This window comes from Strongylocentrotus purpuratus, unplaced genomic scaffold (assembly GCF_000002235.5).
Source record: "Strongylocentrotus purpuratus isolate Spur 01 unplaced genomic scaffold, Spur_5.0 spur5_scaffold_11, whole genome shotgun sequence".
NCBI classification, from domain to species: domain Eukaryota; kingdom Metazoa; phylum Echinodermata; class Echinoidea; order Camarodonta; family Strongylocentrotidae; genus Strongylocentrotus; species Strongylocentrotus purpuratus.
Window position 1 is genome coordinate 14,310,677 of NW_022145596.1, and position 14,693 is coordinate 14,325,369.

Sequence of the window (14,693 nt, forward strand, 5' to 3'; positions counted from 1 at the left end):
ATTCATTATTCTCTTTGTCTTCTTTGTGCATGCTGATCGTCAAAGAAACGGAGTTAAGTCTTTTGTCAACTGTGATTGTTGCTACTGCAGGCAGCCAGTGAAAATGAATTTGTTTAATCTAAATATGGAAATGCAAGCATTACTTTAAACAAACAGTACTTCGTTATTCCTGGCTCGTTTTTCCTGATTGAGGTGTCATATGAAAGGGCAGAAAATTAACTTTCTAGAAATGTGATTTTCTCTTTAAATTTCAGATACTGCCCGCCAAATGACTTTTTGGTTTCCTTTCTTAAAATTAATTTTAATCACTCATGCATGAAATATGCATCATATGAGCTGCATCAGATGAAGGAGGATCTAAGCCTTACAAATATGTGTCATTTCTTTATTTATAATTGTGATTAAGTTATGATAAAACATCAATAATTCTCGGATTCATTTTTTCGAGGACGCACTGTATATCATTTAATTATATGGGATATCTATAAAATTGATTTAAAAAATAAATCTATCAAATTTATTAATTTCCCAATTAGGCCCATCAATTTCAAGACCTGGAAACAAATCAATAAATAACATGATACCTAACTTCCTGATGCACTCACCCTGGACTCCTTCATCCCAAATCTGCTCCACATCCTCCAGTACCAGACTATCTGGACTCCATCCGACCTTCCGGCCAGCATCGATGACCCTCTCACGGTCACCCTGGTGTCCAAACTTGACCGCCAGCTCCACCCCTCCTGCCACCCTGTCAAGCAGCTTGGGGTGGGGCTCGGGCGTGTCACTCAGTGGGTCATGTTGTCTTGGGAGGGGTGCGGTGTCCCACCCTAACGGTGGTAGACTGATGGGGAACCAGCCTTCAAGACCTGGATGAACAGAAGATGTTTGATTTTGAACATGTATAACAGTTTTTAAATGTATCTTAAATTGAGTTTTCCATCTCTAAACACATACATCAAATATTTCTAAAACCACAGTTCATTTGGGTTTCACATCACTGGGCATGATAACTGTTTATCTTCATAACTATAAGGAGTAAAACCACACCCTTTGTGTGCTACGCCGGTGGCACAATATTGATGCATTACTGAGTAAAACTATTTGGTAGTTATCAGGAATGAGAGTATTAGAATTGAGGTGAGCAATAATATGATTTAAAAGAAAATATATTTGAGATGTTTTAATTTTCCATATCTATCAAAAATGATTATCTTTAAAACAAAGTATAGGGAAGATTAGGGAAAACATGCTCCATAGATAACTTATTAAGGTGATCATTCTACGGTATGCATGCACTTTCACGATTACTGGTGAGACTTCTTCAAAACAAAAATGAAATGAGTCACGTATGTACATAAACTACACACTAGCCACAAATTAACTACATAACACAGAAGCATCCCCATACTTTACCTGTTCTATTTGCTAGCAGCTTCACAAGAGGAATTGTAGCTGAGCCGATCAGAACGTCTCCGGTCTCGGCGATGACCCGGTGACCCATCATACCACCTCCTCCTCCCCTCGGTAGGGTGTCTTCTACTTGATGGGGTCTCTCACTTTCACCTGTACATTAACATGGAAGATGGAGCACATTTCAAGCAGGTGCATCATATACATACAAAATTGAGTAATAAAAGAAAGAAAATAGAAGAAAAGAAATCAAAAGAATATATTTTTTTAATAGATCAAGAGGGGGAGATGGAATACTTCCATTTTGTCTCCTCTCTCTCACTCACTCTCTCTCTCTCCTCTTTTAATCTAATCTTATTTTTCCATCACAGGGTTATTTGTTTCTTTCTAATACATTAACTCTCTTTCTCTGTCTATATTCATGATGATGTCGGTCTGTTGGTCACTCTCCCTTTTTCTCTATCGTTTGTCTGCCTATAAGCCGCCCTCTCTATCTCTCTCTTTCTCTGCAGCTCCCTTCATACTTTTCCATTAAATATACTTTCACGTCTCATTTTCCTTCTCAATCACTCTCTCATTCTATACCTGTTCTAAACCCACGTACTTGATGCCACACTTGCAGGAGGAGATCAGCAGACTCTAAGGCCTCAGCCAGACTCATCACATCATCACTCTCTATCTCTCTCTCTCTCTCTCTCTCTCTCTCTCCATCCATCTCTCTGTCTCTCTCTGAGTCTGCCTAAATATAATTGCCCTTAGATTTCTTCTTTCTAACCATTGTCTCAGTCCTTACCTGTTCTAAACCCAGGTACTTGATGCCACACTTGCAGGATGAGATCAGCAGACTCTAAGGCCTCAGCCAGACTCATCACATCATCGTCCTCCTCCCCCTCCCCTGGTGCAAGGAGGAGGGGGCATGGGAGTTCTACATGATGGTTGTACTCTGGGCAGAAGCTCCTGGCAATGGTTCTTGTCACACGCATCTCCTAAAAAAAATGCAAGAAACAACATATAATATAATATATAGAATAAAAATATTAACAAACATTCTGAATTTTGTCTCTAAGTAGTTACAGACATCATCAACCGGGTATATAGCTTTATTTTTCAGCATTTTCCATTAGTATACTTTTCCAGATTAACTCTGAGAAAAGAACCTTAACTGCTTATAGACTCAGATAATTCCATCACTGATGTATTGATTATTTGGCAGGTCAGATGTGTAATAAGATATAAATGTGTATCAGTGTCCCAGATAGAACATATATGAACACTAAATATGTGTAGGTGATCTCAGGAAATTTCACGCAATTGAACTTTTATGGGCTTGATTTCTATCCTTTTTTTTAAATGCCAAAAAAGCGAAGATTGAAAGGAAAACACCCTACATGAATTCCTCTAAATTTATAGAGTCTGTAGATTATTTTGAATAAATACTTCACTACACTAGTAAATCTCATGGTACATGAAATCAATGGTGTCTGTCCCAATAAGGTGATGCTACTTACATCCTTGGCCATGAATGATAGCTGTATCTTGATGTACGAGTTGACTCCAACCTGACTTGGGTACTGCATCCCGTTGTCATGGCGAGCCAGGGATGTTGCTGCAGACTGGATAAACAAAAAACACCAGTCTTAAACATACTAACAATCTGCTTTAAATTGCAGGAATATTACAAAAAAAATTCAAATAAACTCATCTTTTCTTATGCAAAACTTAATAAACTTAGGATAGGCATAAAAAAAAACATGTTTGAAACAAAAGTGTAAACATTACATGACAGAAATGTATGTTTATGTAACTATATTTATGAAAGGTTGGTGCACATATTGATAGTTGCCTGCCATGAGACTGTTACTGCCAAGACAGTGAGTGCAACAGCCTTATAGAATATATACATTTACATCTCAATATAGTAAAGAAGGGTTTGTATGGACAAAGTGAGGCTATAATAGAGGATAGCAAAGAGATTACAAACCTTGAGCCCACAGGCCCTGTGAATGGCAAGAGCCAGCGATACATGAGGACCTCCACCAGTAGCACCTCTCTCCCTCGATGGATGGGTCTTGTGTTGGATCACGGTCTGTCTGTAGCTGACGGTTACATCGAGTAGACCACTGTCACGAAGCTACGAGCACGAAAGACAAATAAACAAGATTCACTTAGACAATTACTGTAGTCTTTGACTGTGTTAATCTTTATAATTTCTACAGCAGGTCACGATCTGTCTGTAGCTGATGGTTACATCGAGTAGTCTACTGTCATGAAGCTATCAGCATCAAAGACGAACATACAAGATTCATGAGCTAACTTAGACAATGTACTTTTTGACAGTGTTAATCTTTATAAACTCTACAGCTGGTGGATCCATTTACTCCAGTATAATCCTAAGACCTCCCTTGGACAATCGTGGCATTTTAAAATAATGACAAAGAAAGACAAAATTGCTTCATTTCAACACAATTGGTTTGATCAGATATACAAATTTGAAGATAAAATCCTAAGGTCCAATTCCTCTAATAACCAAGGCTAATCAATTGAATGCTAAATCTCTTTAAAATAGACAAACACTGTACAAACAGCAGAATTCATATCAATGCTGAAGGACCATAAGCTAAAATTCAGTTGGATATACAGTGGTAAGTTGCCTCCCGGTTGCGATGTACACAATCATGGTATTTTGTGTTATTAAGCTTTACACACCTTAGGACCAGACTCCTCTGCTGCCCTCTCTTGATCATCTTGATGAGTTCGTAGGGGCAATGAGAAGGTCTGAACACTCGGCTCGCCTCGCCTCTGCATGGTAACCATGGCGCATAGCTTGGCTAAAGGTAGGGTAGCCTACAAAGACAAAGAAACAAGAAAATGCATGACTCGTTTTCACTAAAACTTGACATAAATCATATCAGAATAAACTAATGAACAGCAAGTAGAGACTTATGAAGACGGATAGTATGCAGATTATCCAGATTACTCAGGCAATGGGAAAAACTATCCTTACAGAGGTGTAAGGGCTACAATCTTCACAATACACTTGCAGCGAGACAAGATATATTACGCGAGATCATCATGGCATGGAGTCGCTATTCCATTAGCCAAACTAAGGACATAAAGAGGAATAAAGTTACAAAACAAAACATTTAATGATTATTCATGAAAGTGTAATTGCTTTATCAAACAATGGATTTGTCTTGGCTTACTTTAGCAATGACTTGATCCCTGACGTTGGGGTAGTAGAACCGACACCAGACCTCAAATGGAATGCCTCCAGCATGTCCACCGACACCTGCACAGGCTGTAAGGAAGAAAAGAATGGATTACTGATTGCTGACTGCCAACATAGGTCTTTGGAAAAAATGTCATCATATTTCATACCAAATAATGGGGTAAAAAAAAAAAAAAAATTATATAAGCATCTTTGACACAAGTTCTTCCCATTTTTGTATTTATCTTAAAACAATGTTTTGTTCTTATTCAGCCATTTTACATTACAAGACATCATTATTGCAAGAAATATTTGGTCTAAAATGATAATCATTAGCATCCCCCAAAAGATAAAATTATCTTGTTGGCAGTTATCCCCAACATTTCAAAAATATGTAAGGTTTTGATAAAGTTGCATTCAATTTGCAATTAAGTAGAATTAGAATCTTTGCCAGTACCCATCTCATTCATCAATAAATATACTAAGTAAATCTATTGACAGCATTACCTGTGAGTAGTTCTCTTTGTACTGGAGTCCCTTGAACTAAGATAACCCTATGTCTGCAAACATCATTGAATACTGGGTCAGGTACACACAGTGTGGTGGGAGTACGGTGAGGTCTGAGGGTTAGACTACCTGTATAAATAAAAATGAAAAGTTATTATGAAAGTGGTGAATAGAGTCAATTCAAATCAATTCCATGCAATCAAAAAATTCAATATTGATTAATCTGAATTGTATTTCTTTCTCGGCATAAAAAAGAGGTACCTCTAGAAACCTCTGACTGAAAGGTTCTTGAAACAAACTGAATACTTAATAATTACAATGAAAGCACTTAGAAACGTAGTATTAAGCGCTATATAAATGTACATATTATTCTTATTAAGAACACAGTTAAAATAACAAGGATATTTTGGTATGGTGTGCAAACAGCACACTGAATCGTCAATATGCCCTTTCCTTAATTGTTATACTGGCATGGTTTGAAACACAAAGTGCATTACAGGGAACAAATTGTATCAGGGACTCTTATGCTAACTAACCTGGGTTGAGAGTGGTAAAATGTACAGTGATATTATGCAAAAGACTTTTGTCTCATGCTGGAGATTTATCCCATGACCTTCAAATTTCAAGCCAAGTGTTCTAACCACTCAACTATGACACATCTGTTTCATTGATTCATCTTTGCATTTCAAACAAAAAAGATGAACTTGCAAATGTGGCAACTTATCTGCATTGCCTCTAAAATAATTTTGTACCAAATTTTTTACAAAATCATCAAGTTAAATGGAAATATAATGTCGAAATAATGACTTACTGTCTTGTATCAGTCCTCCAAACTCCTGCTGTTGCTGTAGCTGCTGTTGTTGATGAGGGAAGTGATACTGAATGAAGCAGTCTGCTTCTCCCCATACAGAGTCTTCCAGCTGAGGGAGGCCTTGGATGCCCTCTATCACTACCTCAAACACATGCTCAACTGTATTACAGAAAGGGAATAAATATACAAAGTGAGTGGGAGATGGGGAAAGATGGATGGATAGAGCTAGAGAGAGAGAGAGAGAGAGAGAGAGAGAGGGAGAGGGGAGAGAGAAATAGACATAGAGAGCCAGCCAGTTACACAGACAGAGAGACAGAGAAAGAGAGAACAGAGAGAAAGAGAGAGAAGGAGACAGACATACAGACAGATAGACAGAGACAAACAGGCAGAGGAAAGAGAGAGAGGGAGAGAGAGACAGACAGAGAAGATACACAGACAAAAATAGAGGGGGAATTTGGAGAAGATGGAGAAAGAGAGAGAGAAAGAAGGTGGGGGGAGGGGTAAGCAGTATAATCCAATGTGTGATATCTCTCAAACAAAACATTGTTACTTTCAACACAGGAACAGATGTTATTTTATCAATTCCTATCAAATTCAGACGATACTAAGATAAATTTGATATTCTACCCCAATGTCAAAACAAGTGACGTGTCTCACCTGCACCCGAGTCTTCCACTTCTTGGTCAGCAGAATGAACGTGAGCTCTGCAAAAAGACAAGATAAAGGTCAAACTACTGCTTCCATGATTTAGACTATGGGAAAACTCTGATAAACATGGATCATGTACATGTATAGCATAGAAATTACAATATGACAAAAACGATACTTGATTTAGATTATAATTGATTTAGATTATCATACTCTTCATTAAAAATGTAATATGCAATAATTTCATTTATTACAAACTATGTGATGTAATATAAAGGATATTTAATACCTCTCTCCATAGCGCACTGGTCTCTCTGGTACATCGGTAGCATCTCGTCTGATGGACTTCAACCTCTGCAATGCTGAAACCTGGAGAGAAAAAAGTAGTAGTACTATAGTATGTATATGGTTTCATATACACCAAATTCTGTTTTAGGAAAAAACTATTCCTACTCCCTGGACAATAGCCTACCCAGAGAAACAGACAATCTACAGTCAACCTAAATGCCATATGAACAATTGCCATGCTAGCTATAATTTCCAGTTCTTAGATTTGTGAAACATTAGATACCAAGTGTATCAAACATTGTTTGCTCTGGAATTAATGATTAAAGAAAGGGCTAATGCTGCCTTTTAACATGCAAAGAGAAATTTTGTTAGAACAAGCAAGAAAAACCAGTGTACTTTATCACAGCTTTCTGAAAATGACACCTATCTCACCTATCTACACCATTGAATACTCTACAAGTACAGTTGATTATAATCAATGTATATCATCTTCCAAAGTGAGACCGGGGCCCTCGTCTTATAAAGAGTTGCGATTGATCCTAACCAAACGCGAGTACTCCAATCAAACACAAGTTTACAGTCTTCTGTCTCTTCTGTACATAGCTGTGATTGATAACAGTCACAAATATGTTGCGATTAATTGCAACTGTTGATAAGACAGGGCCCTGAGTAGGCATTTCTCTTACCTGTTGCTGAGATCCTAGAGCTAATAGTATGGTCAGCTGTCCGCATCGCTGACCAGTGAAAGGGTCAGTGATAGGCAATTCATTGTCTACAGCCACCACAGGATACTAAAAAGTCAAAGGAGAAAATAGGTTTGTAGTACAGGTTTATATTTCAGATATTGGTCCATAAAGTACTATGGAATATAAATGTTCTTAACAAAGACTCATCAATTCTTTATGTCTAAATAATTGGATTCCCACTCCCGTTAAAAATCACTTCACCACATAATTAATTCCTTGATTTATCAGTTTCACACTATACAAATTTGAGAGCCTTGGTATATAAATCCAGGTAAAAATACCAGAATGCAGTGTTTTAATTTTTATTGGATGAGGCACACAAATTATATTATTGTTTCATTAAATATTTCATCAATTACAAGATATATATGTCATTCCCGTGACATCAAATGTTTCTAGGTCATATTGATAATTTTGTAAAGCTAGAAGATGTAAATTATGGAATTGCACTAAAGATGGTGTACATGTATATGTGTCTGTTTCATAGTTAAAGTCACTGGTCTAAAAAACAAGATCTGGTTTAGTTTAAGCACACCTACCTGGGACTTGAGTAATGTCTTGCCGATTCTCTGATCTCTGTACGACATGTAGAGCTGATGTAAGGGGAGCTTGGCAATACCAAGTAACTAGATAACATAAAATACAATAACATGAAGGTAAAAAAAAGATTGAATCATACTTCTTTAGATTAAAAGAAAGCTTGAAAATTCAGGGAGACGATCTTGAAATGTGAATGTCAAATGTCAAAAAAATCTAATATTATCCATTTAATATACTTGTACAAAAGAAACTATCTGTGAAATAACAAACAGTAAGATCGACTTTAAGTTGGACTTAACTATGGCAGGCCGTTCATGCCACTGTTTGCTCTCACCATTTACTGGCATTGGTCTCTCAAGGGACGTACAAATCATGGTCACAATGATCTACAGAATTTACATTTTTTGAAAATTCATTATTGAAGGAAAAAATATTATCTAAAGATCGTAATGGTGAGAGCAACCAGTGGCATGAATGGCCTGCCATAGTTAAGTCCAACTTAAAATCGATCTTAGTCTTTGTGAAACACCCCCTAGGCCTGCTTGGAATTAAAGACCTCCAAATTTAGCTAAGAATATGGACCAAGTCTACCATTTGGCCCTTATATTTTTTATATGAACTTACCTGGTCATGTTGAGCAGAGGTCTTCTTATCCCAGACTTCAATCACGGTGAAATTATTCCTCATTCTCTCAAGCAGCGACTGTGTGAGAAGCACTGGAGATACCTAAATAATCAAAGAAAAGAATGGAAAACATTTATAGTCGTTCTTATGTGTCTCTTCTCCAAGTTTCTCCTTTGGTTCAATCTCTCATTTAAAACTGGAAGTCCTCTTCATCTTCTATCTTCTTTCATTCATCCCCTCCCTTTCTCCTTAAAAACTTTCGATACATCTTTCATTTGCAATGTACATATATTCTCGTTGTCTAAACCTCTTCCTGTCTTTGTCTCTTTCCGGAAGTTGAAAATAAATTGAGAGGAATGGATGTATTTCATCTCCCCCCTCAAAAGAGAGAGATAGAGAGAAAGACAGAGAGAAGAAAGATAGAAAGACAGAGAGAGGGAGAGAGAGAGATAGACAGACACACAGACATACACAGAGAGAGAGAGACAGACAGACAGAGAGAGAATCCATTCATTACCTGCACAAAGTCAAAGTCGGGTTGAGTGGTACCCCAACACACATCAGACCTAGCTGCATCATCCAACCAGAACATACGACCAACCAAGTAAGTGTTATTCACCACTCTGTCTCTTCCTCCTATATATAATTGGTATAGACAACAGAAGAAGGAAATACCTGTTGATAATTTATTCATATCTTGCATCACATAGCACGTCTGGGCACCAATAGCTAATACAGTATCGTTAATTGTGTGATATGAAAGAATCGTAATTTTTTCTCGTCTATTACAAAAGCTTACACAGAATAAGAATGTTTTCTTGCATCATAGATATATATCCTAATCACTGAAATCATACATATTTTATGAATTTCATTTTTTAAAGACAGAATGAATAATATATCTATAAACTCTTTTCAATGTAGATTAGTAATTGTATATATGCACAGAAAGTCCTATTCACAATTTGTCAGTACAAATTTACTATACTTTTTTTAATGAAAACCTTTTCAAACACATAGCAGTGTGCGTTCAATGTATTCCTTATTAAATATGTCATCATTTGTTTTCACACTACCTAAACTCACCTGAGGAATACTGTAGAGTAGGATGAGGGTGGGGTCTAGGCATAGTGTTTCCTGGTATAGATGAGGTGGTAAGGTGACCTTCTCTTACATACAGCAAAGAATGGAGAGTTAGGGCCTGGTAAGGATAATGATTTAATCATGAGAAATATGGGTGGATGATTCAATAAACTCAATCTCATAGGAGATAAAAAATATCATAATCTGTGATACACAAAAATATATATATAAGATAGTAAGCAAATAATTACCGTTGGTGAAGGTGATGGGACAAACTATCCCTTCTGAGGCGATCTGGATGTAGCTATCTTTCCAAAGCGAAGCTGTGGAAAGATAACGTATATGTTCATATCGCCGAGGAAGTGATAGTTTGCCATCGCCTGAAACCAAAAGGTGATTATTTGCTTTATATTCCACATCGGAAACATTCACTTCTTCCGTCATTTTAGAGTAACAAGTGATTTATTAACAGCTAGCAAACGCGATACATACAGTGCATGCAGTATGGTGGTGTGACCATAGTTCGCGCATGACCAAAGTTCGCGTACTAACACTATAAAGAGGAGAGCATACGCAACGTATTACAAGAAAGTGTGTTACACTGTGTAGATAGTACTTCTATCTTCAATGAAAGTGTGTTGCACTGTGTAGATAGTACTACTATATACACAGTGCAACGAACTTTGCTTCTCCCATCAATGATATTGAATTATATTCCATATACTAAGAATCTTGCTCTACGATTAGTCAAAAGTAAATCATGTGATGTAAGATAGTTCGCCCATATACTATCTTACATCACATGATTTACTTTTGACTAATCGTAGAGCAAGATTCTTAGTATATGGAATATAATTCAATATATCAAGTATCTTCATGCACAAAAGATAACTTAGATGCCATGAGGCAAATATCAAAATTTGAAGAAGAAAAAAAAGCAAATTTTTGTAACCAACCTCAAAGCCATCTTGATGCTTTGGAGTTGTTTCCCTGTTTGTCTTGGTGGTTTGGGTAGTTTCTGCTTCTGAATGGCCAATGTCTGCTCCTACAAATGAGAGGGAAAAAAAGAACTATATATATATTATTCACTTGTTATTTAGTAGTATTATAAAGATCGTCTACTACTGGGAGTCACTGAAATAGGAAAGAAATAGAATGAACACCATATGTGTAATGCATGGAACTTATGGTAAAACTGAGTAATTGCCCCCCCCCCCCTCCCCCAGCATTTCTAATAAGCCAATGATGCCTGTCCACATTGATAGTTTTATTCAAATAATCAACAGTGAGATGTTTTCTAAAGAAGGGTTTGCACATATTTCCCACTGTGTCTTTTCACACGCAAACAAACCTGAGTGACCAGACTGAATCACAGCTGATGACCTCCCAACCGTCCTAGACTGATCTCCATCCCTTTGCTGGTGTCTGCCTGGCAAAGCATGCTTGGATGATGATGATGGAGGTGATGCCTGCCTTGTGAGATGACCTAGCCCCGCTCTAGGGTCCGATGAGGGGAGGGGTACAATCTTTGTCCCCTGCATCTCGGCCACTCTGGTTTTGGCTAAAGCCGAGGCGAAATCCTTGCTGTCTGATGCAAGCTCCATACTCACCTATACAGCAATTATAAGTAAAGAGCAATTGAAAAGAAATTCAAATAAATGCAAAATTAGCATTTGAACAAACCAACTTCTTCTACCAGTGAAGGAAAGACATCACACACAATAAAATTGGGTGTACCTTATTAAGTTCCTAAATCACAGGGCGATCAAAAGTATCATATTTAGGTGTTCATTCCAGGAAACAGGATAACTCATCCTTGTAATGACCTACTGATTGTAAAATATAATTTATAGGCTACATGGTACATGCATGTTTTGCTTTTTCCTAATTTTCATGCCACATTTTGATTAATTGAAATTGTATTACATAATGGCAGCTCAAGAACTAATTTGCATGGGGTTTACAAAGTAAAAACACCCCCCCCCCCAAAAAAAAAAAAAAGTTTTTAAATATTTATTCATTTACTACATCTTTGTTTTGCTAATTTGCATAGTCTCATGATTCAAACATGTTTTAAATCAATGATATTAAAACATTTGTCAACAATCAAGGTATTTCATAAAACCTTACCGAAATAAGACCAATCATGTTCCCTCTCTGACTGCTGTCCTGGTCAGCAGTCCTAGATGGAGAAGTCTTATCCTTGACCGGTAGATCAGAGATGGTCACCAGGTCTGAACTCTGAATGAGTGACCTCAGAGGGATACTGGCTACTCCAAGAATGGTGGGCTGGAATTCAATAATATAAAGTAAATTTCAACTTCAAGTACATTTCACAGCCTGCTCTTTGCTGAAATAAGGGTGATTACATATTCTCTTAATTATTAACTGTTCAGAGTATTCTATGTGCGACTGTTGTAAACACAAAAAAAGAAGAAAAAAATAGACATCCCCTACTGGTAAATACCAAAAATTATCAAAGTCATTAAAACTTATAAACGCTTTTTAAAACATATAGTATTATACTTGAACACCATCTCACACCATGAGAGAACAGAAAAATAACACCAACAACATATATGAATTAGAATATCTGCATGCTTCATTTAGAATAGAAGGTGAAAATTAGTTTTCATTTTGTCACCAATTTTGTAATAGTTTTCCTTTTATGATCTCACTTACATGTTTATCTCCTGCAACCTTAGAGAAGACCTTGAAGACAAGGAGTTGCTTCCACCACCTGTCTACCGCTTGACCATCAAACTGGACCGGAAACACTGACCGATGTCCAAAGGATACTTCTTTACCGGTAACCTTCTTAGAGACCACTCTCATCAGCTCTGTTGCCATGGAACCAGATGATGCTCCATTCCTCCCACTGGATGCCTCGCTCACCGGGAACTGGTACTCCACAAAATAGGTTCTAGAAATGGAGTGCACATTGAGGAGTAACGTGATAAACCTCAAAACAAATATTTTATTGATTTCCCTCTTTGAAATCGTATTTCTCAACTTACTTCATTACCCTAATCCCAGAGAATCTTTAGATTTATCATTAATATACAACAATAACTGAAATAAAGCTGGAGGATGAAACCATAATTTCTGTTGGGTCATCTCTGGTCCACATCTGGACCTCCTCTGTTCCAGAACTGTGGACCACCTGTGAACAGTATTGTACTTATGACTGTACTCTGGCAACCATTGCTCTGTGATCTATCTTATATTCTTGCCACTGACCAAATTTCAAACCTCAATCTAGCACCAAATACTACTCATAAATCTAACCCTAAACCTAACTCCAAACTCAATCCCACATCAAGCTTTGAGAACAACAAAAAAACAGAATCAATGTCATCAAAGCCAATATTGGTGGAGCAAATGTCAGCTCATCTGTACTCACATCTTTTTCTGTGTTAATGGTCTTGGAGGTTTGCCCTTGATCCCCCTTGATCCTCTCTGATCCACTCCCTTCCCCGTCCGAACTGGGATGCGACTGGCTGGCTCTGATCGGAGATTGAGCTTATTGATGGTTACCCTAGCAACATGGACACGCCCTAGGAGCGTCAATCTCTCCACACTCAGGCCAGAGGCAGGGTCAGTCTCACTGTGACCTTCAAAAAGAGAATAAAACATTCAGTTAAAAAAGTCAAAGTAAATCACATTTGTTTCACTCTCCTACATTTTAGCTTTCTATATATTGTGTAATTGCAAACAATAGCAGCTTCAGGTATCAACAGAAAGTTGCTGACATCTGGGACCTATTTCTCAAAGCCTTTTTTCAATGACAAAAGACAAAAATCAGTGACAAACCTGCTGATAACCAATCAGAAGCAAGGATTTTACTAGCTTATAACAAAAACTGTCATTTGTCACTGATGACATGTTTTGTGAAATGCGGCCCTGGTCGTGCCAGCAGTCTCTGCATTAAAGGCAAGTTTATAAATGGCCAAACAGATTAGTCTACCACTGCTTTATATGTTAAACACCTCTTCCTATATACAAATTTATATTTACTCTAAAAAAGGGAAAAGTAAAATACAGAGTTTGGTATGTCTTGTAAAGAGAAACAGCTTGAAACAGGAAATTATTACAAAACATACAATGAAATCCCCTATCATAACATTCTCTCCACAGCAGTAAATAAATGAAAATATGATAACAAAATAATGGAAGACAAACTAAAGCAAAAAAATGAACAATGGTGAGAAAAGTAAATGAGGAAAATAAGGAAAAAGCAACAATAAACAGATGAAGACAAAAAAGAAGAAGAGGAAGCCACTCTACCTCTATGATGATAACTTGCATCACGAGACGAGGAGAGAGATAGTGATCCTGATGTTCTAGATTCGCTCAAAGACTGGCTAAATTGGTCTCTCTCCTCCTCGTCCTCCATCTCAGCTCTGGATCTCCTCGGGCTGGCATCATCTGCTGTATTGGTATCCAGGTAACCATTGCTGCTAGCATCCTCTTGTTTTTGTCTTGGTGATGCAGTATCCCGGGTCTTGCCATGTTTGGTCCTCTGTACCTGTACATGAAATGACATATTGGTTTGAATTGATAACAAGATGGGTTTACCATTCAACGACAGTATTGCATTTCACATTTCGTAAACAGTTACAAACAGGACAGTAAGCTGTACATACTACTTATGACATCAATAAATGTAAGATGTATTATCTTAAATAGTAAGACCTAAAATAAAGCTCCATTCTCTTTTCAGCAACAAATATTCAGATGTAATTCAAAACCCACTTCTTGTGTGAACATCAAATTTGAAATATTCACTGCTTAGAAAAATGCAATCAGTTTGTGTTGCATAGTT

General features: G+C 37.2%; 1 protein-coding gene across 1 annotated transcript in view; it reads right to left on the bottom strand.

Annotated features, from left to right (window-relative positions):
- LOC576341 (C2 domain-containing protein 3) overlaps positions 1-14,693 on the bottom strand; it is a 35,782-nt gene that overhangs the window by 12,582 nt on the left and 8,507 nt on the right. Inside the window, exons 12-33 of the mRNA XM_030981288.1 lie at positions 14,156-14,396; positions 13,272-13,482; positions 12,551-12,791; positions 11,999-12,157; positions 11,220-11,478; positions 10,825-10,913; positions 9,872-9,986; positions 9,303-9,421; positions 8,786-8,887; positions 8,161-8,247; positions 7,562-7,666; positions 6,877-6,956; positions 6,597-6,643; positions 5,940-6,098; positions 5,129-5,257; positions 4,617-4,711; positions 4,120-4,257; positions 3,395-3,544; positions 2,922-3,026; positions 2,207-2,399; positions 1,417-1,566; positions 606-869 (exon numbers count right to left, since the gene is read on the bottom strand). Coding sequence (XP_030837148.1) covers positions 606-869; positions 1,417-1,566; positions 2,207-2,399; positions 2,922-3,026; positions 3,395-3,544; positions 4,120-4,257; positions 4,617-4,711; positions 5,129-5,257; positions 5,940-6,098; positions 6,597-6,643; positions 6,877-6,956; positions 7,562-7,666; positions 8,161-8,247; positions 8,786-8,887; positions 9,303-9,421; positions 9,872-9,986; positions 10,825-10,913; positions 11,220-11,478; positions 11,999-12,157; positions 12,551-12,791; positions 13,272-13,482; positions 14,156-14,396 — 3,238 coding nt within the window. The remainder of the gene's footprint in view (positions 1-605; positions 870-1,416; positions 1,567-2,206; positions 2,400-2,921; positions 3,027-3,394; positions 3,545-4,119; positions 4,258-4,616; positions 4,712-5,128; positions 5,258-5,939; positions 6,099-6,596; positions 6,644-6,876; positions 6,957-7,561; positions 7,667-8,160; positions 8,248-8,785; positions 8,888-9,302; positions 9,422-9,871; positions 9,987-10,824; positions 10,914-11,219; positions 11,479-11,998; positions 12,158-12,550; positions 12,792-13,271; positions 13,483-14,155; positions 14,397-14,693) is intronic.